The 25,000-nt window shown below is 36.9% G+C and overlaps 1 protein-coding gene across 1 annotated transcript in view; it reads left to right on the top strand.

Moving 5' to 3' along the window:
- The first annotated feature begins 13,538 nt into the window (after positions 1–13,538).
- The window catches only part of LOC135214027 (uncharacterized), a 322,809-nt gene continuing 311,347 nt past the window's right edge, over positions 13,539–25,000 (top strand). The window contains 1 exon segment of the mRNA XM_064248143.1: positions 13,539–14,893. Coding sequence (XP_064104213.1) covers positions 13,554–14,893 — 1,340 coding nt within the window. The 5' untranslated portion in view covers positions 13,539–13,553.

Raw genomic sequence — 25,000 nt, 5'->3', positions numbered from 1 at the left:
TTTGAGTAGATTTCAGACGAAAAAAAAAAACAAGCATTTGCTTAAAGCAAAAGCTTGCTTAAAAAAAAAAAAAAAAAAAGCTAGGATAGCAAAAGGCAGCAAAAGCCTACTTAGGCAAAAAGTAATTGCATAAAATCTTATGAAAATAAATGATCACCGTTTGCTACCTTTTGCTTAATGGATTCCTAACCGGTTTACATATAAACTTAGAAGCTCATTTAAGTTTTCTGGTTAGTTTGGCTTTGATTACCATTCGTTTCAGGCAGAATGAGTTGTAGGCATTGGGGTATGAGTCTGAACTCGAGTTACATCAATCAGTTTACTTATCAGTAAGTTTTGTACCAGTCATTTAGTCAAGGAATTACCCTGCATTAGTAACTCTACATTATACTTTTAAAATTTTTGATAACTGATGTAAGGCTTCTAAAACGTTCATTACGTAACTCCAGCAGCCTTTTATTTACACAGTACATGAAAATTAAACCACATACTACTTTCAGACAGCTAGGTATCATTTTCACAACTTCATATAAAATGGAGATGTTGATACCAACAGCTTCAGTGCGTATTGTTTACCGTTACTGGTATATCTACCTCATTTATGTCTGACAGGAGCAACCCTGGACTTATCTATAAAACTGAATATATTAACCATCGACGATAATCATTATTATATTACGAGCTGGTTGGCGCGCGCTGGAACCCGGTACTGCTGTCTCCCCTATCCTCCCGATCCCCTTCCTATCCCGCTCCCCCGGGGAGGACAAACAGGTTTGGAGGAGGAGGATGGATGTCACCCCTACCATCCCATTCTCCTACCTACCCCGCCCCCACCCGGGGTGGACAAATCGGTTTGCAGTGGGTGTGTCATGCCCCCCCTACCTCTCCCGATCCCCTACCAACCTACCCCGTCCACATCCGGGGCGGACAAACAAGAAAGATCCACTCGGATTTTATTATTATAGAAGATAGATCTATCAAGTGCATGATAAATTTAGAAGATTACAAGAGTCCTGCAAGAAAATAATATTAAACGATTAATAAAAAAAAAAGTTAATTAACAGAGACCGCTGAAGGCCGTAATATCAAAATGCCTAAGGGGCGGATGTTTAGCCCTCATATTTACTGGCAGTCTTTGTGGCTGTGTTCCTTGGCCTTCGAATACTTAAACTTAATCTTTTTTATATTGATATATAGAAATATAAATTTCTGTTTCTTGGATTTTTTCTTATTTTTCATTTATGTTGGATTATACCCAATTTTGATATACCTCAGTGTTTCATATAAAGCAGTCTGTTTCTTGGGCACCAGTTAATATAATGATAAAAATAACAGTGGACTTAAATTAGAACAATACAAAATGTTCCTTAGTTTCTTCAGCGCAATCGAGTTTTCTGTACAGCGTACAATTAAGGCCAACGAAAATGATCTATCGTTCGGGGGTTTCAGTAGTAATGCTGTATGAGCTGCGGCTCATGAAACTTTCAGCCACGGCCAGGTGGTGACCCGTCCTATATCGTTGCCAGAAGCACGATTATGGGTAACTTTTACCTTAAATCAAATAAAAACTACTGAAGATGAATGGAGGGTGGATGATCAACATGCCAATTTGCAGCCCTCTAGCCACAGTAGGGCGGACAGAGACAAGACCCATTTCATTTTTTTTTTCAGAAATCTAAAAAGGGTTTTGTGGACATCATTGTATTACAATCAGGCAACTGGTTTTATTCCTTCTCAGCCGAGCTCGTATAATTTCCGTGGTGCTGAATAGCGTTTTTCATTCGTAAAAAAAAAAAAAATTGAGACCCTAGTGTCTTCTGCTGTTGCAAAGAAAGAGCTGAATTTATCTGCCTCTTAGAAGACGGGGTCCTCATTACATAACTATGTGGTATTTTCCCCTTCATTGTCTGATAACAATATCAGAAAAGAGCGAACCCTAACCGCTCTCCCTTGGGCACAGACCCGACTAGTGAAGGTTTAGATTTACTGCCATTAATGACTATGTTCTCGAGCGTACGACTCAAGGACGGAGCTCTCCAGTTATCCCAAATAGCCGTAGTTTGTGGGAAATAATATTTTGCAGAAATTTGTCTCCAGCTGCAAAATGAATTTCTGTAATGCTAAATTAGTCAAATCAAGTGAAAAATTGCTGATAGGCATCGAGGTAAAACGGGAGTATGAATCACATTTAGTAATTAGAATTTTATGCAAAGCATTGACACAAGAACTCCCGTAGGGCGATATTGCCGTCAGTGCACCTCATGTGGTGCAATGTAGGCGTTACTTTAGGTTCTTTGCAGTGTGTCTTCGGCCCATAGCTGCAACCCCTTTCATTTCTTTTACTGTACCTCCGTTCATATTATCTTTCTTCTGTCTTCCTTTCCATCTTCTGTCAATTGTTTCACAGTGCAACAGAGAGGTTTTCTTCATATTACACCTTTAAAAGCTACTTTACTCTCAGTTTCCCTTTCAGCCCTGAATGACCTCATAGGTCCCAGTGCTCGGCTTCTGGCCTAGGTTCTTTATTTTATTCTGTTCTATCAGTACAAGAACGGTTTGCTGCTGTGTTTTGGAAATATTTGCTCTGCTGTGTTATCTCTTCTTCACAAAAGGGCATTTCACTGAATAGGAACTTGCTTAGCACATTGATGGTCTTTGAAGCTTTTTTTGTCGAAATTTTACCCATTTTGAATTATGGTTATGATAATAATGCAAATAATGATGTATATTGAAATTTACAATGTTATTTTTTACAGATCTTAGTAAAATTTGATACAGTGAATTTTTTTTAAATGTTGTCGAAGTCTTTACATTACATTACAGCTGGTTTATTGTGAGTAGTTAAAATGACCCTTAATAATAATAATAATAATAATAATAATAATAATAATAATAATAATAATAATAATAATAATAATAATATAATAATAATAATAATAATAACAGTGAGTTAAGTAAAGACTGTTAATGATGTCCAAGATATACTCTTAAACATATGGATTTATCTGTAATTGACAGATTAAGAGAGAGAGAAAAAAAGTTAATAGAAACAGTGGAAAGAAAGATTTGAAAAACTGAAAGAAGTTCACTGATGAATCAAGACCTTCTTTTGCATAGTTTCTTCAAGTTCTCCTTTCAGTTTTTCACGAAGTGGCCTTTTTTCCGCTGTAATAGTTGGTGAGTATTTCCAAAGCTTCCTTTCAACTGTTTCCATCAACTTTTTCCCTCTCTTAATCTGTCTAGTACAGATGCATTCATATACTTCAGAGTATATCTTGAACATCATCAATAGTCTTTATTACACATTATTATTATTATTAGTTATTATTATAATATATAATATATTATATATTATGTTTACTTTATTTTTTTTTTTTTTTTTTTTTTTTTGCTCTATCACAGTCCTCCAATTCGCCTGGGTGGTATTTATAGTGTGGGGTTCCGGGTTGCATCCTGCCTCCTTAGGAGTCCATCACTTTTCTTACTATGTGCGCCGTTTCTAGGATCACACTCTTCTGCATGAGTCCTGGAGCTACTTCAGCCTCTAGTTTTTCAAGATACCTTTTCAGGGATTATGGGTACAATTTCCACTGGCATATCCCGTATCCTTTTTATTTCTATTTTAGATCTTGATACTTATCCATTATATTATTTATTATTATTTTATTATTATTATTATTATCATTATTATTATTATTATTAGTATTATTTATTATTATTATTATTATTGATGGTTATTTTAACTTCTCATGATATACGTGTTGTAATGTCATGAAAAGTCCTTGAAATTATTTGGCAAAACTCTCTTTATCAAATTTGTCTATATACTTTGGCAAAAATATTATTGTAAATTTTGATCTGCATCGTTACCTGCATTACTATTATCATTAGCTAAGCGAATATGAGAAGACCGGAACACAAGGCCGAATAAAGATGGTGCCAACTACTTACCAGAGAGGAGATGAGGAAAATAATGATCGTGGTCTTAATGATATGAATAATTCATCCAAATTGGAATATTCAGTGATTAGTTTTCTCTCAGTAATGTCTTTTTTTGGGGAAGCTTGATGCGTTCGGTATACTGCATGCATGATTTAATTTTGTAGTTTACTATATGTATGATTTCGTTTTGCAACTTTTGTTCTGGAGATTTTTTGTTCTTGGCCAAACTTTTGTCCCGTGACCCTCTCACATATGGAGATATACGCTTGCAAGAAACAGTAACTCTGATATTATATTATTATTATATTATTATTATTATTATTATTATTATTATTATTATTCAGCTGGAATTATCAAGGCTCTGTGGTATTACAAAACTATGTGGACTGAAGACTGCCTGCTCTTAGCTTTCGGTGAGTGGTTTATTTGGAATATGTAGTCATTATGGTTGTTTAACATATTTATAACCTCAAGGACAGAAACCCCTCAGACGATGATGCGACTATTTATACACATTTTGTGATTATACCACTTTTCTTTGGCACCATATCGGCCTTACATTCTCGCTTACGCTTTTATCAGATGTGGTCAGGAATAATTTCCTTCCTTGGTGAGCCCACAGAATTCTGAATAGATTTCTTTCCTTGATGAGTCAACAGATAATTCTGAATAAATTTCTTTCCTTGGTGAGCCAACACAATTCTGAGTAAGTTTCTGAATAGTTCACTCTGACGTTCATCTATTCCTAAGCGTACGAACACCATCTGTTTCAGCTATGCACATTTTGTAATCGTGCCTTCAAGGGCTCATTCACTAATGGTGTTCTAAAAAAGTAGATTTTCTCTCTCTCTCTCTCTCTCTCTCTCTCTCTCTCTCTCTCTCTCTCTCTCTCTCTCTCTCTCTCTCTCTCTCTCTCATATTCCATTTCAAAAACATAACCGGTCCCTTACCTTTACTATGAGTTAACTTTTTTTATATTATTTTAACTTGAATCATAAATCACAGCCACATTCTGATGTATTATGTATAATTATAAAAAAAACAAAAACAGCCATACTCTTGCAAAATACACGTAAGCTACTCACTAAATTCGTGCTCTTTTCCATGACCATCAAGGTTCAAGGCTCCAAACAGGGTTTAGCACAGGTCTTTATATATAGGCAAGCTACTTACTTTTGTCATTATTACTCCAGTGTTAGAAAGTCATATGTGCTGTTGACTGGCAGTGCTGGACAGCGCCACCACTTTCATTTTACTTTTATATTTTTATTTCTTGGGTTGGGTTCTCGCTCCTTTCTGTCACTTAATCCTTTGAATCTTGTGGTTTCTTGTTGGTCTGTTTATGACCCACGACGGCAACGCTTGCCATTAGCTTTTTTTTTTTTTACTGTATACTTTTGCAACAGATACCTCGACAGATCTGTTAATTCAAAGCAAATCATTTTGCCTCGGGGATTTCATAGTATCGAAATGCATCCCTTCGCTTCTAACGATGTCGTGGATTGGAAATGAATAACATCCTGAAGGCATAAGCAGACTCGGAGCATCACGTCTGGAGCTCATCTTCGCTTCGTCATTAGGTCACCTGGATAAAGTTATTTCTTTCTTTCTTTTTTATTGTGGGATTGGAAGAGCGAAGACTTCGTCTCTAATAAGCCTCACAACTTCGTGCGTAAGACCGGGTAATCATTGCTCTCTTTCAAAACCTTTAGATTCATTAGGAAAAGAAAGAAATTGTGTTATTACTGTTCTTGAAGCATTCAGGGTTAAAAGATGCATTTCTCAGCACTGAGATAGGATTGTACAGACACTGGTTGAGTGTGTGTGGCTTTATAAGAATAATTATGTCTTGGCAGAGTTTTGAGAGTATTTAGGAATTTTAAAAGAAACAAAACACGGCATCCCGAAGAAAGGTCTTCTCAAAACCTTGAAGAAAACATTTGTTATCTTGGTCAAAATAAGGAGCTCAACTATTTTCAATCTGACATCTCCATTCCAATACGTTTAACGATTTCCCTCGTGTAACTTATACTCTCTCTCTCTCTCTCTCTCTCTCTCTCTCTCTCTCTCTCTCTCTCTCTCTCTCTCTCTCTTTCTGTGTGTGTGTGTGTGTGTGTGTGTGGTAGGAACCTGACTGAAACCTGTCGTGATTGATCCGTGTAACCCCAGGTGCGTGTGACTCTCCAGGCCACAGCAGGTGCCTCCTGTCAGGTAAACTTTCAGAAAGGGGCACAGTGTGGGTATCGATGCCCATTGTGCTCGTGACGCCAGGTTAATTTTCTTATTATCGTGGAAGGGGATGATATACTTTCACTTGAGGCCTTAGTCGTGCTATTGTCTTAGCCTTGTTTGACTTTTGCATATTATTCATAGGGAAATGTTCACTTAAACGAGTATCAAGTGAAATATTGCTCACATGCAAATGTGAGGAACTGAATACTTTACGGAAACCCTTTGAAGCTGATGTTTTTTAGTTTATTGAATTTATCCGCTTTGGAATTTCCTCTGTTTTTTTTTTCATACAATTTAGCCTTATGGTAAAGGTCATATTAGGCCTCACAGCTATTTCGTAAGAAAATTTACCTAGTAAATTATTCGACACACACACACACTATATATATATATATATATATATATATATATATATATATATATATATATATATATATATATATAGTATACACGCTTGATGAGAAATATAATGTTGTTCCCGCAGATTTTCATAGATCTCGCACGTTATGTATCAGTGTGTACGCCGAGGAGTCGCCAACTCCTAAAGCTACTCCGTTGGGGGATAGTAGTGCCGTCAGTGCGCGTTACTTACTTAAGGTTCTTTGCCCTATCCCCGTCACCCCCAGCTGCAACCTGCCATTCCTTTTACTTTACCCCCTTTCATATTCTCTTCCTTCCATCTTATTTCCATCCTCTCCTGAAATTAGAGGCTTTCTTCCCTGTTACGCCTCAGAAACCTTCTTAGTCTCCGTTTCCTAGTGCTTGATTTTTGGCCTGAATTTTATATTCCATTCCATTCCAAATCCTAAATTTATATTCCATTCCAACTCCTAATTTTACATTCCATTCCATTCCAGCTCCTAAATTTTATTTGCCTTTCCATTCCAACGTCTAAGTTTTATATTCCATTCCATTCCAACTCGTAAATTTTATATGCAATTCCATTCCAACGCTTAAGTTTTATATTCCATTCCAGTTGCTAAATTTGATATCCCATTCCATTCCAACTCCTAACTTTGATATTCCATTCCATTCCAACTCCTAAGTTTTATATTCCATTCCAGTTCCTAAATTTGATATCCCATTCCATTCCAACTCCTAAATTTTATATCCATTCCATTCCAACTCCTAAGTTTTGTATTCCATTCCAGTTCCTAAATTTGATATCCCATTCCATTCCAACTCCTAAATTTGATATCCCATTCCATTCCAACTCCTAAATTTGATATCCCATTCCATTCCAACTCCTAACTTTGATATTCCATTCCATTCCAACTCCTAAAGCACGCACCACCCACCATTACCTGTCAGCTAGAAGAACCACCAATAACCAAAAGCTAAACCTGTGCGGTGGCCTTTTTCGTAACAGTTTAGCGAATGACAGGGGTTATGTAAGAAATCCCTGGAACTGGTATTTAACGTATATTCGTCGCTTTCATCCAAGGTGAAATGCATTATTTTTTTTTTTCAGAAATAAGAATAAAAAACAAAAATAAATCTATTTGTAGCACCAAAACCAATGTTTTTGTATTATTATTTTTTTTACCAAAAGAAAGGTTTGTAAGATATGTCTCCTGGAACTGGTACTTAATGTTATCTCTCTCATCTCAAGCTGAAATGCATTTAATTTTGTTTTCATATAAAAATAAAAATAAAAGTAAAACTATTTCTAGCACCAATACCCAATTCCTCTACAAAAGAATGGTGTGTAAGATATGTCTCCTGGAACTGATGCTTAATAATGTCTCTATCATCCCAAGGTTAAATGCATTTAATTCGTTTTCATATAAGAATGATAACAAAAATAGATGTATTTATAGCAGCAAAACCCAATTCTTTTACAAAAGAAAGTTACGTAAGATATGTCTCCTGGAACTGGTATTTAACATAATCATCCCAAGGTGAAATTCATTTAATTTTGATTTCATATAAGAATGATAATAAAAATAAATCTATTTTAAGCTCCAAAACCAAATGCTTTTACAAAAGAAAGGTACCTAAGATATGTCTCCTGGAACTGGTATTTAACATTCTTAATCTCTATCATTCCAAATGCATTAAATTTTTTTTTCATATAAAAACAAAAAGCCAACAAATTATAGTACCAAAACCCAATTCGTTTATATGAAAGGTACGCAAGAGAGTGTACTGTAACCTCGCTGGGAACCTTGGCGTAACAAGTACCGAATAATCGCGTTCGAGGGATGGAACACAATTTTTTTCTTCTTTTTTTCCCGTCAGTAGCTTTCATAACAGATTGTTTTATGTGGGAATTGTTCGCAACATTATGCTTTGATGTCGCAACTCTCATAGTTTCCTGATTTTTTCCCCTTTTTTCCCCTTTTTGACGAAGTCATAACGTCCTTAGTATCGGGACCATTTGACCTGAGGCTTTACTAGTAATTAAAGTGAGTAGTTGATTTACGTGAGCTGGCGTCGCAGTGATTATGGTCATCGGCGTTGTGACGTGCCAGTTTAACTTTTTAATATATATATATATATAAGATATATATATATATATATATATATATATATATTTCTATATTTTTATATAATATATATAATATAAAAGGCCCATTAAAACACTCTGGTTTAAATCAAAAGTCCTTAGCTTTAAACCAGTGTTTTAATGGGCCTTTTATACTTGAGATATAACCTGTTTTAACAGAGGAATTTATTAAAACACACAGACACACACACTCATATATCATTGAATCTTGTTTCATCAAGTCAAATAATAGAAATGTTCTAAATTTAAGTCTTGGTTTATTTAAACTTGATGCTTTTATAATGAAAAAAGTTGTAGATAAATATAAGCAACAAAATTAATATATTCAGTTTTTACATGTTTTGGACTGTAAAGATACTTTGTAATTTCGGTTAGGGTCAAATCTGTTTAGGTTTGTGACCGTATGATATCCAATAATTCTATATTATCTCTTTTAATTTTTACCCTTTTGACAATTAACCATCTGGTATTCTTGATCTTGTGGTGTACCTGAGACCTTTCTCTCCAATTGTATTTCATTCGCTCCTTGACAATGTCTTACTAAAGACGAAAGCGCTTGGATTTCTGACTATCATTTTCCTGTGGGATTCGCTTATTTAATGAAGTCACGTGCATATACTGTGATTTTTTAGGCATATATATATATATATATATATATATATATATATATATATATATATATATATATATATGAACAAAGTTACAGCCACGAAGGAAAAGTGAAACAATTGAGATTGATGCTAAGTACTTTCGTCTTATTACCAAGACATGCTGTGACCATGCCTTGGTAATAAGACTAAAGTGTTTAGCATCTCAATTGTTTCACTTTTTCTTCGTGGCTGTAACTTTGTTCGTAAAATCATCACGTCTTTGCCTCTTTTGTGACTTGAAATAAAAAATATATATGTGTAATTTTTGTGTATATATATATGTGTCTCTTTTGGATGGGAGGTGGTGTTCTTTTAACCCTAACGGCCTCGTAAGACAATTCACAAGCTTAACAAACATAAATGCGTTAATTTGTGTTGTTTGACGTATAAGTAAGAGCAGAAAAAAAGATATATAAATGTTTAAGAAACTTAGTTGTTCGACCTGTTACCAAGAGGGTCTAAATATTTCAAGCCATTATCATTGCGCCTAACTATCGCGGCCTGAATGAACTCCACACAATCGAACATCAGTAATTCCTCGGAAAATTGCGTTGAAGCAATTTTCCCATCAACGTCTTATTTGAATAGACAATAAATGAGTACGGCAGTGAAAGTGAGTGGGGAGGGAGCCTTTAAGGAGCAAACCGTGAGACGATTATGATAATGTCATTTACATAAAGCGTCTCGCATGCGGTAAGAATTCAGTCCGAGCGTTCAAAAAAAAATAAAATAAAATTAAAAAAAAAATAAAAAAAAAAAAAAAAAACTTGCTAAAGTCATCGTCTGCATCAGTTTCACTTCTCTTCGTTCGTCACGTTTGTACGTTCATTCATCAAAGATGCATCGTTGTGGAACAAGCCATAAGGTCATGAACTTGAAAGGAAAAGAAATAAAACGTGCACACACACACACACACACACACACACACACACACACACACACATATATATATATATATATATATATAATATATATATATATATATATATACTATATATATATATATATACATATATATATATATATATATATATATGTGTGTGTGTGTGTGTGTGTGTGTGTGTGTGTGTGTGTGTGTGTGTGTGTTTCTTTGTGTCTCAGAGCACTTGCAAAATCAAAGAAAAGACATTAACATTCAACGAAGTATATAATTAATGAAAAATATCTAGAGGCCGAAGCCAAATAATGACAAGCAAAAAAGAAAAATAAATAAAAAAATATTAATATTAGAATTAAATAATGTTAACAGTAAAATTTTATATTAAGAAAAATAAATTTTAATTGCAATCCCGCCTCTCAAAATCATATGCATTGTATTATTTCGATGATCATCTGAGAACGTGCTGAGAAGGAAATTTTTGAATATCGATAACATATGAGCTATTATAGTGATTATCGTGATTATCACCAGTTCTTGCTTTGACGAACTTGGAAAAATTTTCTCGAAAAAATGTTGTGACTCGTGATCAAGTTTGACAGTTCTAGGATGTAACCCGCCAGATTATAATTCCAAGAGAGAGAGAGAGAGAGAGAGAGAGAGAGAGAGAGAGAGAGAGAGAGAGAGAGAGAATTTCAAGTAATTTTAGAGGAGAACATTCTAGCGCTGTTTTAGAGATAGAGGGAAGGAGGAAGGAGAGTCACACATTCCCTCAGAGATAAGAGGGACAGATTCACACGATTTTGGAAAAAAAAAAAAAAAAAAAAAAAAAAAAATCTCGTCGTGCACTGTTAGGAGCAGCTGACACCGAACAGCAGAAGTCCCACCAAATGAAAATTGCCGTCTCGCTGAGGAGAAAACGAAAACGGTGTCACCTGACACCTCAAGGTTGAGGGAACTTCTTCAGTGAGAGTCAAAACTCGATGATCAACTACGTGTACGAAACTCCAAATTGAATATTGTTCAATATTTTTTGTCATTTTTCGCTAAAATAACTTTAGCGTAACTGACGAAATTTTTGCTTTGTAACTTATTTCGCTTGTGGTTTAGACGGAAGAGTAGTAATTGAATAAAATCATTCTTAAAAAGTAGATACTATTACTGGAGATGTCTCTTATCCTTCGTTCGGGAATATGGAGGGTTTCGAACGAAGCAGAGGACCTGGGCGACAATATCCTAATCGCCGAGTTCCTACCCATAAGGGTCGTACAGTTAGAGTGGATCACAGTTGAAGAATTTTGGACCCAGGTGTTGTTCTGAATAGTGCAGGTACGGAAAATAATAGACCCAGGTACTCTTAGGTTAAATGGTGTGGCCGTGCGTCTCAGTGTACTCTTGGAACAATGAACAGAATGGTGAAATGACCGCGTTGCAAATGATTCTTCACTTCGTGTGGGGTCAAAAACTTCCATGAAACAAATGGCGATCAAGGAAAGCGAAAACTTAGAAAGAAAAAAAAGTTGGTTCTTTCACGGCCGTAGAAGTGAGCTTGTGGTGATCATTAGATGCGGATGGGACGATGTGACTTGGCTGGAAGAGCGAAATGGTCGTTAGTTGTGAGGGCTGGAGGAGAGTGATGAATAAACCCATCAGAGCATGGGAAAGAAGTAATGGGTGACTTTTAGTGTCTACGTGATGACTCCGAGTGGGTTGGCGGATAATGAGTGTGGTTTATAATGCAAATGAGGTGCCTCTCTCCCCCGACTCCCCTCCCGTCTCTCTCTCTCCCGAAACAACCATTAAAGGCAAATAGCTTCCTCCAGATAAGCCATGACTCGAATTGTTTTAAATTTAGATTTTTTTTTAGCAAATATTGTTACGAAAATCCTTGTGCTGTTACCTCGTGTTGATAAAAGACAGAACTTAAACATTTTAGTTTTTATCAAGTTATCTCAACTCATTTCTTGTCTCGATCGTCTTATTACGGTTAATTCCAGTTAACCAGTTCCTTTTTGCTTCGGTTAGGCATTATTAGAACTTCAGTTTAGCATTTTGTTTGATATACTACGTAATATTACACCCTTCTACCTCATTGGACTTGCCCGCCATCTTGGAAAAATGGTGGCCAAAGTTTTATTTATCTTTCCTAATATTTCGCTTGGACATTTGTCTCCCTCCGTTAAAACCAGCCCTTAACAATCATTTCTGATCGTGTTTGAAACTCATCACATCCAAAGGAACTTCGAAGTCGACAGAATTCCCTGCTTATTTTAATGTTATTCTTTCGTTATCAGTCCTGAAACTGCTTCTTGTTTCCATCAAGTTATGCCAAGTTCATAAAGATGACTGATTCTTATTAAATATTGACTACAGTTTTATATTGTATTAGTTGTATAGGTTGAACAAGTTTCACGTCTTTGTAGATTAATTTGCTATCACAGTGTTCCCGTCTTTAGTATCTTTGCTTGGATGTTATGTAATTCGTATTGTAGCGTAATTCATTAAAAAAGCTCTCATTTAGAACATTTCATATGATATAGTAATAGGTAGTCTGTGCAGATTTTTTTAAGATCATTTGTCTTGTATGTATTATATGAACTTTTTATAAAAAGTTATCTTATCTGTAGTTAGTGGTATCTTATCGAATAAGTCCACCGGCATTATCAACTAGGTTACTGTAAGGCTTTTATTAGATGTAACTTGATATCAGTAGGAAATAACATTCCCGGAAAGCACTTGGCTGCTTGGAGACGTGAAATAAAGATGATAAGATATCACCGGAAGATTAGCTCTCGCTGTTTTGAGAAACCCCCATTGGAGACTAGTGTCACTTAGGTTGTGAAGGAACATACTACATCCGGCTGACATTGTATTGTCCGTTGTTTAACACTGATTGTTCTTAGAAGATAGATTGTCGTCATGAACGCTGGGTAGGTAAATAAATGGACAGGATTTTTAATATATTCCAAACCAAGCTTATATCTGATTCAACTATCGTCATTTAAGGATTTATGTCTTTCTTCTACTTTCAGAGGTTAATTTTATGCGTAGGAAGTGAATGTGTATTTACCAGGCTTGTAATCATTACTTATGATAATGCACAAGTGTTCTTTGCTGTCCCCCTTTTCATTTGTGATGACATCTGTTAACGGAACATTTGTGATTACATCTGTTCACGGAAGATGAACCATGTAACAGTGACTGCTAACCTCTTATAACTATAAATCATTATCCTTTTTCGGGTAAACGGCTTATGGGCTAATAGTAGAAATAATCACAATAATAATAGCCAAGGGTACAAATTCCGTCTCCTCACATTTTGAAAATGCCTTTTGTTCCCAATATGCCTCCGGTGAACTATCTGTCTCCACGGTCTGATGCCCTCGGGCAGCCATTAGATATAAGGACTACCTCTGGTGACTGCCCGACAGCCCCCCAGGCCCCTCGCAGTCACATTTCTTACCCGTGGTTGCTTAACGATGCCTCTCTCGGGTACGGGGATTTTTCCGGATACATGGCCCCGAGACCTCCCGTCTACGCTTCCATCGTCAGCCTAAGCGGAGAGTCGAGCCGCCCTGCCAGTTACTACACCCAGCAAGTCTCCGTTTCCGTTGACCCTGAAATCCACAGGAACCAGGAGCGTCTTAGGAACTTCATCAGCAGAAACTACGGCGGGTTGTTCGTCCGGAATTTCAATACATGGCAAGGCCATCATCATCACCTGTCGCAGCCAAGATGTCGGCGGACCGTCTGTGTGGGCTCGGGCTTCTCGCTGCCGCCGCTGTTGGAAGAGGATGCCACCTACGGGCGTGCCCGGAGCTCCTCCGTGGTCATGGGTACCCAGGCGATATCGCTGTCTTCTCACAAAGTGAACAACATAGAAAAGGCAGAGCAAATGAAGGCTCTGAGTAAGATGATGAAAGATAAGAGAGACGAGGAACTGGCCGAGTTCCAAAACGAGGAAAATGCCAAGAAGAACCAATCTCCGCAAGAGTCTCCGAGTCCGGAAAGTAAGGATGACTTCGATTCTGATGTCATTAAGTCTGAAAATAGTCCCTCTACCCCATCTGGAGATGATGAGGTTGAAGAGGAGGGAGAGAAGTGGGGAAATTCCAAGGAGATGCTGGAATCGGGAATTGAAGCTGAACTTGAGTTCTCGGGTCATTTGACACGTCCTCGAGTTCGTTTGTCTTACGTGGAATCATTCAACGACAGCGAGAGGGTTCGCGAGGAAAGGGCGCAGATGATCAAGAAAAAGAGGAGTTCTTGGGCCGTTGGCGAGAAGATTCACAATTTACCCGAACGTCCCTTCAGAAGGAAGGACTTTATACTGAATAACGCACGCGACGTTCGAAACCGTTCTCGAGTCGCAGTCCATCCATCTGATACGTTGTACCCACGAACGGAGTCGTGTGTCAATGCTCCCAAGTGCAAGAAGCGTCTGTCGTGGGCCTCCTGCGAGAGGAAGAGATTCAGCTGGTCACCCAGGAGCCATTCAGCAGACAGAGTTTTGGAAAGGCGTCGCTATTCTATCGCAGGCGATGAAGGTCGAAGGAATTCTGTGCGCATGGGTACTCGTAGTCTCATGTCCATTTCCAGCCCCATGTCAGGCACTCTCGTCCATGTGGCTGGGCATGGCCCGCTCAACAGTAATTGTCTTGCCGATATACTCAGACAGAACAGGTGGGTTGTCCATTAAACTGTTCATTACCTGTTCCTTTGTTTGTTGCTACTTATTCAGACAGAACTGGAGGGTTTTCCATTAACCTGCGTTACCATTTTCCTTTCTCTGCTACTTGCTCAGACAGAACAGGTGGTGTTTTTTTTCAATGAAATTATTCATTACCATTTTCCTTTCTTTGTTACTTACTCAGACAGAACTGGAGGCTTATCCATTAAACTATGAACTACCTGTTCCTTTCTTTGCTACTTACCCCGACAGAACTGGAAGGTTTTCCATTGTGCATTAAACTTTTCTTTCATTGCTTCTTAGAACAGTAGGGGTTTTTCCATGAAATTGTACATCACTAGTTTTCCTTTCTTTGCTACTTACCCAGACAGAACAGGTGGGGTTTTCCATTAAATTGTGCATTACCATTTTCCTTTTTTTACTACATTTTGTAGAAATGCTGTAAGTGCTTTCTTTGATCAGTTGCAGTTTGTGTTTACTGACTTGGGTATCTCTGTATTTGGAGGTATAACTTTAACAGGTCAGGTAGGTCTCACTCAGAGCATCTTGTACTTGTTCCTTTTCTTTCCTTCTGTATTTATAAGGACTACCGTGCATTACTGTGTGCAACTGGTAAGTTGATATTGCAACTGGGTGTTTTTATGCTGTTGTCCTTATACTCTTGACACATTATATTTTGTTATTAATTTTGCTATATTGTTGTCAGTCATTTCAAGTATTATCGTTCGTGGTCAGTTTATGAATTTTTGTGAAAATGAAGTTTAAGTATGAATTTTCAGTTGCAAATAATAGCAAATTTACTCGGTATGGAAATCTATTCCACGGGAAAATGTTTTCGTCAGACCGGTATTGAAGAGCAAAACCGATATGGTGACCTTCAAGTATGAATGTAGCGAAGGTCAATATCGAGAGAGAGAGGAGAGAGAGAGAGAGAGAGAGAGAGGGGGGGGGGGGTTGTGTGAGTGGGAATTGACGCTCGAATGAATTAGTTAATTGGCTGGTGAATGACTTGAAAGGTTGTTTTAAAATATTATGGCATTACGACGATATAGTGTTTCAATTGCAGAAAATAAATTAGATAAAAATATTGGCTTTAGATGTGAACAATATATGAACTAGCCATTATTATCACTGTTATTTACACTAATCTGTAACAGTTTATTCAATTAACGGTGAAACATTACATAGTGTCATATTATCAGATTTAATTAGGATTTATAACAAATGGACAGCTGAATGTTTATTCAATTAACAGTAAAACATTACATAGTGTCATATTATCAGATTTAATTAGGATTTATAAGCAAATGGACAAGCATAAATGTATACCAAAGTAACATTAAACTTTAACAGTGTGGTCCTTTTTTTTCTCTCTCTCCCTCTCTCTGATATCCAACACTCATGAATCTGACAGTCTCCAGCTGATTCGATCTTGAACCAGCTCTTTCTTCAACGGCAGATTCTGCCTGATTTCAAACCGCCTGACAATAATTTCTTTCTTTCCTTACTCTTAGTTTCTTGTGTGCATGTCTATCCTCGACAGAGTAGTAAAGTATCTTACATATATGCAAATGATTCTTAGTGTTGCAAGTCCTTCAGTGCGATAACAATGTATAATCGCCACTCACTCACACACACACACACACACACACACACACACACACACACACATATATATATATATATATATATATATATATATATATAATATATATATATATATATAGTATGAATAACTTGATCACGAAGTATATAAAACGTGATGCTATGTATAACTAAAAGTTTTTGCCACGAAGGAAAAATGAAAAGCGAGATAGAACAAGGACTTTCGGTCTAATGCGACCCCCTTTACTCAGGCACAACTGATTTTACAGAGAAAAACATAATCAAGTAGGCTTAATATCCAAACTGACATTACAAGATTGGCAATAAGGTCGATTTCACTCTGCAGAAGCGAGGAAACGCCTGAGGGCAGGATAAGCGATTTTAAGGCAGCCACATCTTGGAGGAGCACACACTTGTCAGCAGGTGATTCATTCAGAAAACAATACATTTTGAAATAACAAGGAGGCATATACAACTTATTACCATGAAATTTACAAAAATGTTCCCCCCCAAAAAAGAGTTAGTGAAAAGACGAAAAAAAAGGGAAGTAAATATATCGAGCAAGAGAGAGAGATTCCCCTTCTCTCTCTCTCTCTCTCTCTCTCTCTCTCTCTCTCTCTCGCTTCTCTCTCTCTCTCTTGCTCGATATATTTACTTCCTTTTTATTCAGTTGTGCCTGAGTAAAGGGTCGCACTATACCGAAAGTGCTCGGCTATCTCGCTTTTTATTTTTTCCTTCGTGGCAAAAAGAACTTTTAGTATATATGTGTATATATATATATATATATATATCTATATATATATATATATATGCGCACGTACATATACACGAACACAAACATACACACAAAAGAACACGCGCATAGACTCCACAGTGCATGCACAAATTGTGGCCGCGGTTGTGAAGTGAATGACAGGAAACTCAAATGAACTATATCGTGGCCCTTCTTTGTCAAGGAGAGTCGAAAGGTCAGAGGATCAGGACCCAAGGTGAATGAATCATCATGCCTTCCCTCAAACCAGAGACGAGCGAGAAGGAAAGATTTCAGTGATGAAGACAGACACTCTCTCTCTCTCTCTCTCTCTCTCTCTCTCTCTCTCAGTCGACGCATTCCTTGGGTGCACGACCGAGTCCTGAAGTCTTTTTTTTTTTTTTTTTCTGCGGTTCAAAAAATCAAGAAAAGACTAGAATTCACACGCATACATGCATAGGCTCTCGTGCGCATTAATTATTTTTATAAGTGTTACTTTATATAAGAAAGGTAAACATACTGGTATGATGTGCAAATAGTGAATCTTGTAATAGCGACTTGCTCTTTCTTTCGTGCTTGTCATTATGTACTCAAAATAGAGATGGATGAAGAATTATCTTGATATCTTGACAATAGTTACTGCCAAATCGTTGAATGGACAGTGAATCTGGGTTCACAGTATTCCCATATGAGGCTTCATATACTTACAACACACACACTGAAGTATCATTCTCTGTGCGGGGAATTTCCCTACAAACACTTCAGTGCTACCTTCTATTTTGCATGTACTATTTCTAATTAGACATGAAGCTCTGATTTTAATAAAGCCTCTTGTGCTCCATCTATCTTGTATTTCCCTTTCCTAACTTCTCCAATAGCAAGAAGTTACAGTATAAACAGAAGATGTATATGGCCTAAGCTGGCTACAAGCAAGCATTGCCTTGTGAATAACATATGAAAGTGTGTGAAGTTATCTGACTGGATTATAAAGTTGCTGATGTTTGCAGAATCAAGTATTGACTGGGAATAGTGAAGATAAGCCTAAGGCTAAAAAATTTTTTTTAAGTTGTTTGTAAGTAGGGAAGTGGTAAGTGAATGTGAGCAAGAAAGTTTAGTAAATGGAAATCAGGAAGAGAATACAATGGAAATTAAAAAGGATATTAGAGGACGGTAGGATGAGTGAAGAGACTAGTCATGATTTAGGAGACGCAGGAAGATAATAGGTTGCATGTGAAAGAGTAGAAAGAGAACAACAGGTGGCCTCCCAAGGAAACCTGGGCCACCACCCATGGGGCCAGGCCCTCCCAGAGCCCCTTTCTTGCCTCCAAGAGGGGCATCCTTGAAAAGATGCCCTTCCCAGAATATCTTCCCAGCTTAGCAGGAGCCCTGTTAGCTTTCAGGGAAGCAGTCTCTGAGGAGGACCTCCCTGTCAAGGGTGCCCTCAACGGATGGGCTCCTTTAGAAGCCTTGGCTGCCACCCTTGGGGCCATGCCCTCACCATGACCGCTTCCTGCAGCTTGGCTGGAGTCCTGACAGCCTGCAGTGAAGCAGCCAATTACAGCTTCCTTGTCAAGGATATCCTCAAGGTGGTGGCTTCCTTTAGAAGCCTGGGCTGCTGCCCTTGGAGGCAGGTATTACTGAGGGTCTCTTCCCCACCCAGGCAGAAGCCCTTTCTACCTTGAGGGAAGCAGCCTCAAGAAGGACCTCCCTGTCATGGGTGCCTTTAAGAAGCCTGTGCCTCCATCCTTAGTGACAGGCCCTCCCCAGGGCTAGTTTCCCAACCTGGCAGGAGCCCTGCCGCTACCTCCAGGGAAGTAGGTTCTGAGGAATGAGGGTGGCTTCCTGAGGAAGCCCTGGGCCTCCACCTATGGGGCCAGGCCCTCCCAAGAGCTGCTTCCCCAGCCTGGCAGGATCCCTACAGGGAGGACCTCCCTGTCAAGAGTACCCTCAAAGGGTGACCTCCACCACCATAGCAAGGGTGCCCTTATGGGGTGGCTTCCTGAGGAAGCCTCACCTTCCACCCTTAGGGCCAGGGCCCTCCCCAGGTCTGCTTCCGCAGCCTGGCAGGAGCGCTGACTACCTCCAGGATAGCAGCCTCTAAAGAGGAGGAGCACCTCCCTTGCATGCATTTGAGTCCTCCTTGTCGTCTGTACCATTACTCCTGAAGTGATAATTCAAATATTCGTGCTATATGTAAATCTCTAAAACATGAACTTATGACTCCTTCTGCTTCGCGATGTAGTCCAGATTTCCTTAGTAAATAGTTGTACACTGGGTTTACTTGCCTTGCTATCTTTCAATTCATCATGTATTTTTCCTTCTGGAAAAATTCTTCCGATTAATTTCTTCAATCTTATATTCGATCTGCCTTGTCATCGAATCCATTAGCCTTAAGGGCCCCATACACTAAACGATTGTATGAATGATTGTCTGTATCGTTCGCAAAAACATTATGTATGGGCTTGTCTGAATGCAAAAGTGGGCGGAGTTTCGTGTCTGAACGATCTCAGTGGGAATCTGGCAAGACCAGGTTGCTGGCTTGTGACTTACGTCTGTCATACACAGGTCGTTCAGTGCATGTATGTCTGCCGATATAACGCAATCTCGCACGTCTCTTATAGAGATGATGTCATGTCTTCCCTAGACAAACTCTTTGTTCAAACTGAAATCGGTGCGGAGATCGTTCATACTATCTGAATAGTGTGTGTTGGTCGATAACGACAATTGTACATACAATCGTTCAGTGTATGGGGCCCTTTAGAGTCTCGTAATGACGAATATTCTTAGCAGCAGCTGATGGAATGACATTTTCTAAAGGATTAATGTCACGAAAATTCGATATTTAAAAAAAGAAGGAAAATCTTGTACAGTGCCGAAAGAAATGAATAATCATGAGGTGTCGTTTAATATAAAATATAAATTAATTAAAAAGATTATCATCATTTTATGCTTTTCTTTCATTTTAAGGATCTTAATGTATGTTAATAATCGGTTTTATATATATGTGTGTATCTCTCTCTCTCTCTCTCTCTCTCTCTCTCTCTCTCTCTCTCTCTCTCTCTCTCTCTATAATATATATATATATATATATATATATATATATATATATATATATATATACATATATACATATACTATTAAAAATACTCATTTTCCGTGTATAAGATTCAAGAAAAAATCCACATACACGGAACTGGAATTTATTTAGCTTTCGAAGGGACCATCTTCCTTCCTCCTCTGAATACAAATGATTATAATTATCATCACAATCTGAACAGCTAAAAAGCAAAACAATATTGGGGGGAGGGGGGGAGGCGGAGGCGGCTGGAGCCGGTTTGTTTACATCCTTGAACAGCTTACACAGTACACATTGCATTATTTGTGACTGCTGTTCAAAAATAAATCTGACTTAAAATTGCTTCGATAGTTTCAAGTAGGTTTCGTTCCTGGGTATATGGAATTGTTACCATTATGTCAACACTATTCATATCAGTAGGATGAATATGTTTACAAATAGTGGTGTGTTCATCTCCTCTTCATATTCCATGTCTATCTTCACCTTTTCTACATATAGTCTACATTTTTACCATCATAAACCTTGCTGCATATTCTGCGTGGTAATTTGTAAATACATGGCTTAATTTAGTGTGTGTATATATATATATATATATATATGTATATATATACATACATACATGCATACATACATATACACACACACACACACATATATATATATATATATATATATATATATATTAATATATATATATATATAACATACTATACACACACACACGAATATCAAGTCGGAGTCCCAACCATTATTATAATGAAATAAAAACGTACTGTGTCCGAAACCCAAGACACTATAGGAAGATATTTGCGAGATCCACAACTCTTGTTTTTACCGAGAATCTTAATTAGAATAATGGACCTGAAACGTAACACACGAACGAACGAATCGGTATACGCCGTGTGTTTATCGAGTATATCCATTGTTGTCGTATTTCATGCTCCACAAATTATGACCTTGGGCTGAACAATAGAAGTCGTCGTTCTTATTGTGCATTATCTTATCAGGGGAAAAATGGGGAAAGTAGAGAAAGGAAATATGTCTGTCCTAATTGTTTGTTATCCGGCCAGCGAGTTTTGGAGGGAGTGTAAAAAGAAAATATGAGGTAGGGACATTGTTTTATATTTTATATTAGTTTTATTCAGCCATATTTTTTTAAAATCTAGAATGTATCAACGTCTTTTACCCTTATGACGAGTTGTGTACTTCCGGTGAATCTGTGACTTTCTCTTATGACTTGAGTTTATAATTCGCCAATCTAGTAAGTTATTTGAAAGTGTCCCCGTGTTAGATTAGTTCTAACTTTCCTAAGATGCGCAGCTAGCAATTATGAAGTAAAATTGAACGCAAAAAATTTAACATGAAAAACTATAGAAAAAAGCTAAAAATAGTCTATAGTCATCAAAACATCGACGTCATTACAGTCTCTGGATATTTGCATAGCTAATTTCTAGTAATTAGAGCCGAATTCTAACTTTAGATTTTTCAAGGTATTGGTATGATGCGTTCCGTAGAACTATCAAGTCTTCTATAGGGGAATTAAATTTCTTTTTGGGTTGTTAGCTGGTCTTCTAGTAAATTGGTTAGTGTCGTGGCTTGCCACTCAGATGTTGTGGGTTCGCGTCTCCCAATGGGCGATGAAAAATCACTGGCTCTGTAATCTGCTGCAGTGTGAGGTCTGCGGTGGGAGGTTGAAACCAATATTCTTTCAAGTCAATGGTCTCTGGTCCCTGTTGGCGTGTTCCTTGTGAATAGGTTTCATCGACTGAAATAATGATGATAACAGCAGGATCATTGTTCCTCCAGCATTACTAAATTTGAGGTTGCAAAAACATTTTTAAATAGTTGAGAGGAAGATTTTTCCTTGGATTTTGTATCATTATTTTATTAGTGTTGTCATGAGAATATCTGTCGTTAATAATGAAATAGTTCAAGAACAAACGCCCTGTTCTTTTGTTAACTAAATTTTATTGAAGACGGGATGTTTACGAGGGCTAGGTTAAAGGGCTTTTAGAAATATTTCACAAAAACTATCTCTACAAGACTGAAATATCGCGTAATAGATGTAAGAAAATTATTTTTTTAATTGATTGAGAACTGCCTGTTGGCGCATGGCCGGAGGTCGTTGAAGCGTAACCAGAGAGCATAGAACTCGATGCCTGCTAAGGTGTGTATTTATAAATTACCTCAGGTTTTGAAAGAGAAGTCTTTCTTATATGAAAGTATGTGTATGATTTCTTGCGGAAATGTTAGCACACAGTCACCAGACACACACATACATACACACACACATATTTATAGATATATTATATATATATATTTCTTAGCACACACACACTCACACACACACACACACACACACACATATATAATATATATATATATATATATATATATATATATATATATATATATTAATAAGAATGTGTAACTAAGCCTTGTTGTAGGCTAATGAATAGCTAATATGCTTGAAATGACTTTTTTTAATTTAATACATAATGCTATGAATAAAAATATACTTACATACAAACACACATATATACACACACACACACTTATAAAAATATATATATATATATATATATATATATATATATATATATAAGTCATATCACATTACCGTGATTCATATACATACATAGAGCTACAGTGTACTTTAATATCTAATTCACTCACCTCGGAATTAATATATTTTCATATATGCTTAACCGAAGGGGAATTTTTTTTACACGATAATAGATTTGTCTGGTCCCAGGCGCGAACCTAAGAAGCCATTCAAATCCAGAACGTCAGTGGAAGCTTTTACCTACCCCACCACCGCAGTGGTGTAGGTATTCTTAGTATTATGTATTAAATAATAAAAAAAAGTAATTTCAAATATATTAGCTATTCATTAATCTACAACAAGGCTTAGTTATACATTCTTAGTAAATGGGGAGCTCATGAATTGTGTATATGTGGGTTTTTAATAAGGGTGTTGATAAAATCTACAGGGTTAGAAAAGGGTTAATGAGAAATTCAGCCTGAGGCAAAACAAAGTCTGGGAAGCATTAAATTGAAATCTGACATTACCAGATTTTTGAGGCAGGTCGCATAACGAACTCGGGATCTGGCTCCAGGGTATTGAAAGGGTTTGCCTTCGCGAAAGTCCCAGGAAAGTGTGTAACGACTTCAGATGTGTTTGTGATTAAAGATAGCATTTGAAAACAATCTTTTCTCATACTGTGGGCTTTTACTCAAAAGGTGTAGATTTTATTTTATTTTTTTTCTATTGTGGACCGGTGAGTTTTTAAAATCGTTTCTTTTTATTTCAAAGGGATACTGATGTTATTATGTCAATGATGATGAAAATTTACAAGGAACTGACGTTTCCTGCCACTCTTGTCAAACGCTCCAAAGTGGTAGTTATGAACTGAACGGTTAAAGCAGCTGAATTTGTCATCAGTTCCAAAAGGCAACTGAAAATCTAGCTTTACCTCCTTCATTATATATATATATATATATATATATATATATATATATATATTACATACATACATACATACATACATATATATATATGAAATGTGTGTATAAACAAAGACAAACTCCACGAGTTCTTCAAGGCCTTTCGACTTATTGTCCTTAACTTAGCTAAGTAAATGACGAGAAGTTGAAAGGCCTTGCAGAACTCCATCTCTTCTCTTTCCTCATAATTATATAATGTATATATATATATATATATATATATATATATATATATATATATATATATATATATATATATATATAATATGATCTGAGAAACATTATTCTTGTTAAAAATCGTCAAATCTGCTTCAATAAAATGTGTAGTAGCGTCAAGTTCATATTTACACGGTTACGCCTTGGGGGGAACTTTTACAATCTAATATCTGGCGTTTATTGGGAACTGAATTCCAACATCAAACGAGTGGTGTTTTATCAGATACTCTCTCCTTTTATCCTACAACAACCTCCATCCACCAGGTATGATTTATTGAATAGCCTTTGGCGCTTTACAGGTAGGCGTGTATGTTTTTAGTAGAGGTTTAATTGTTTTGATTTCCTTTTTTAGTCTTTTATTATGCTCTTATTATGTGAAAGACAAGAAGGCTAAAGACGATAAAATGTCTACTCAAACATATCTGTTGTAATTTACGGCTTATTCTACAAACTTGGTTAAGAGCGATATGATTAAAAGTCAGTTAATGAATAAGAGATGTTTTCGGCAATAAATCATAAAGGAAGGGTTCGAAAAGAAATTGATAGTTCAATTTGACACTGTTATTGTAGACATAATCATAGATAACTGAAATAAGGAACAAGAAGGAAGTGTACTTTTTTTTATCCTTTATATCGTAGTGAAATACAATAAATAAGAGTATTATAATAAAAGGAATTCCTATCCATCCCGTACAAGTCTTGTGAGGGAGTAGGTGAATGTTACTGATATTATTTTATCCATTCATTTTCTGCTAAAATCATTTGCACAAACATATTTTGGAAAATATTATAGTTCTATTGACTGGCATTAGCCAAGATATGCAAGATCTCTCTCTCTCTCTCTCTCTCTCTCTCTCTCTCTCTCTCTCTCTCTCTCTCTCTCCGCCCTTTTTTTTTTAACTCATGACTTCCTTTAGATATTATTATTTTTATTTTGACGTCTCT

This window comes from Macrobrachium nipponense, chromosome 43, assembly GCF_015104395.2.
Source record: "Macrobrachium nipponense isolate FS-2020 chromosome 43, ASM1510439v2, whole genome shotgun sequence".
In the NCBI taxonomy this organism is placed as follows: Eukaryota; Metazoa; Arthropoda; class Malacostraca; order Decapoda; family Palaemonidae; genus Macrobrachium; species Macrobrachium nipponense.
The sequence above is the reverse complement of the archived record's forward strand: the minus strand, read 5'-3'. Positions and strand labels throughout refer to the sequence as shown.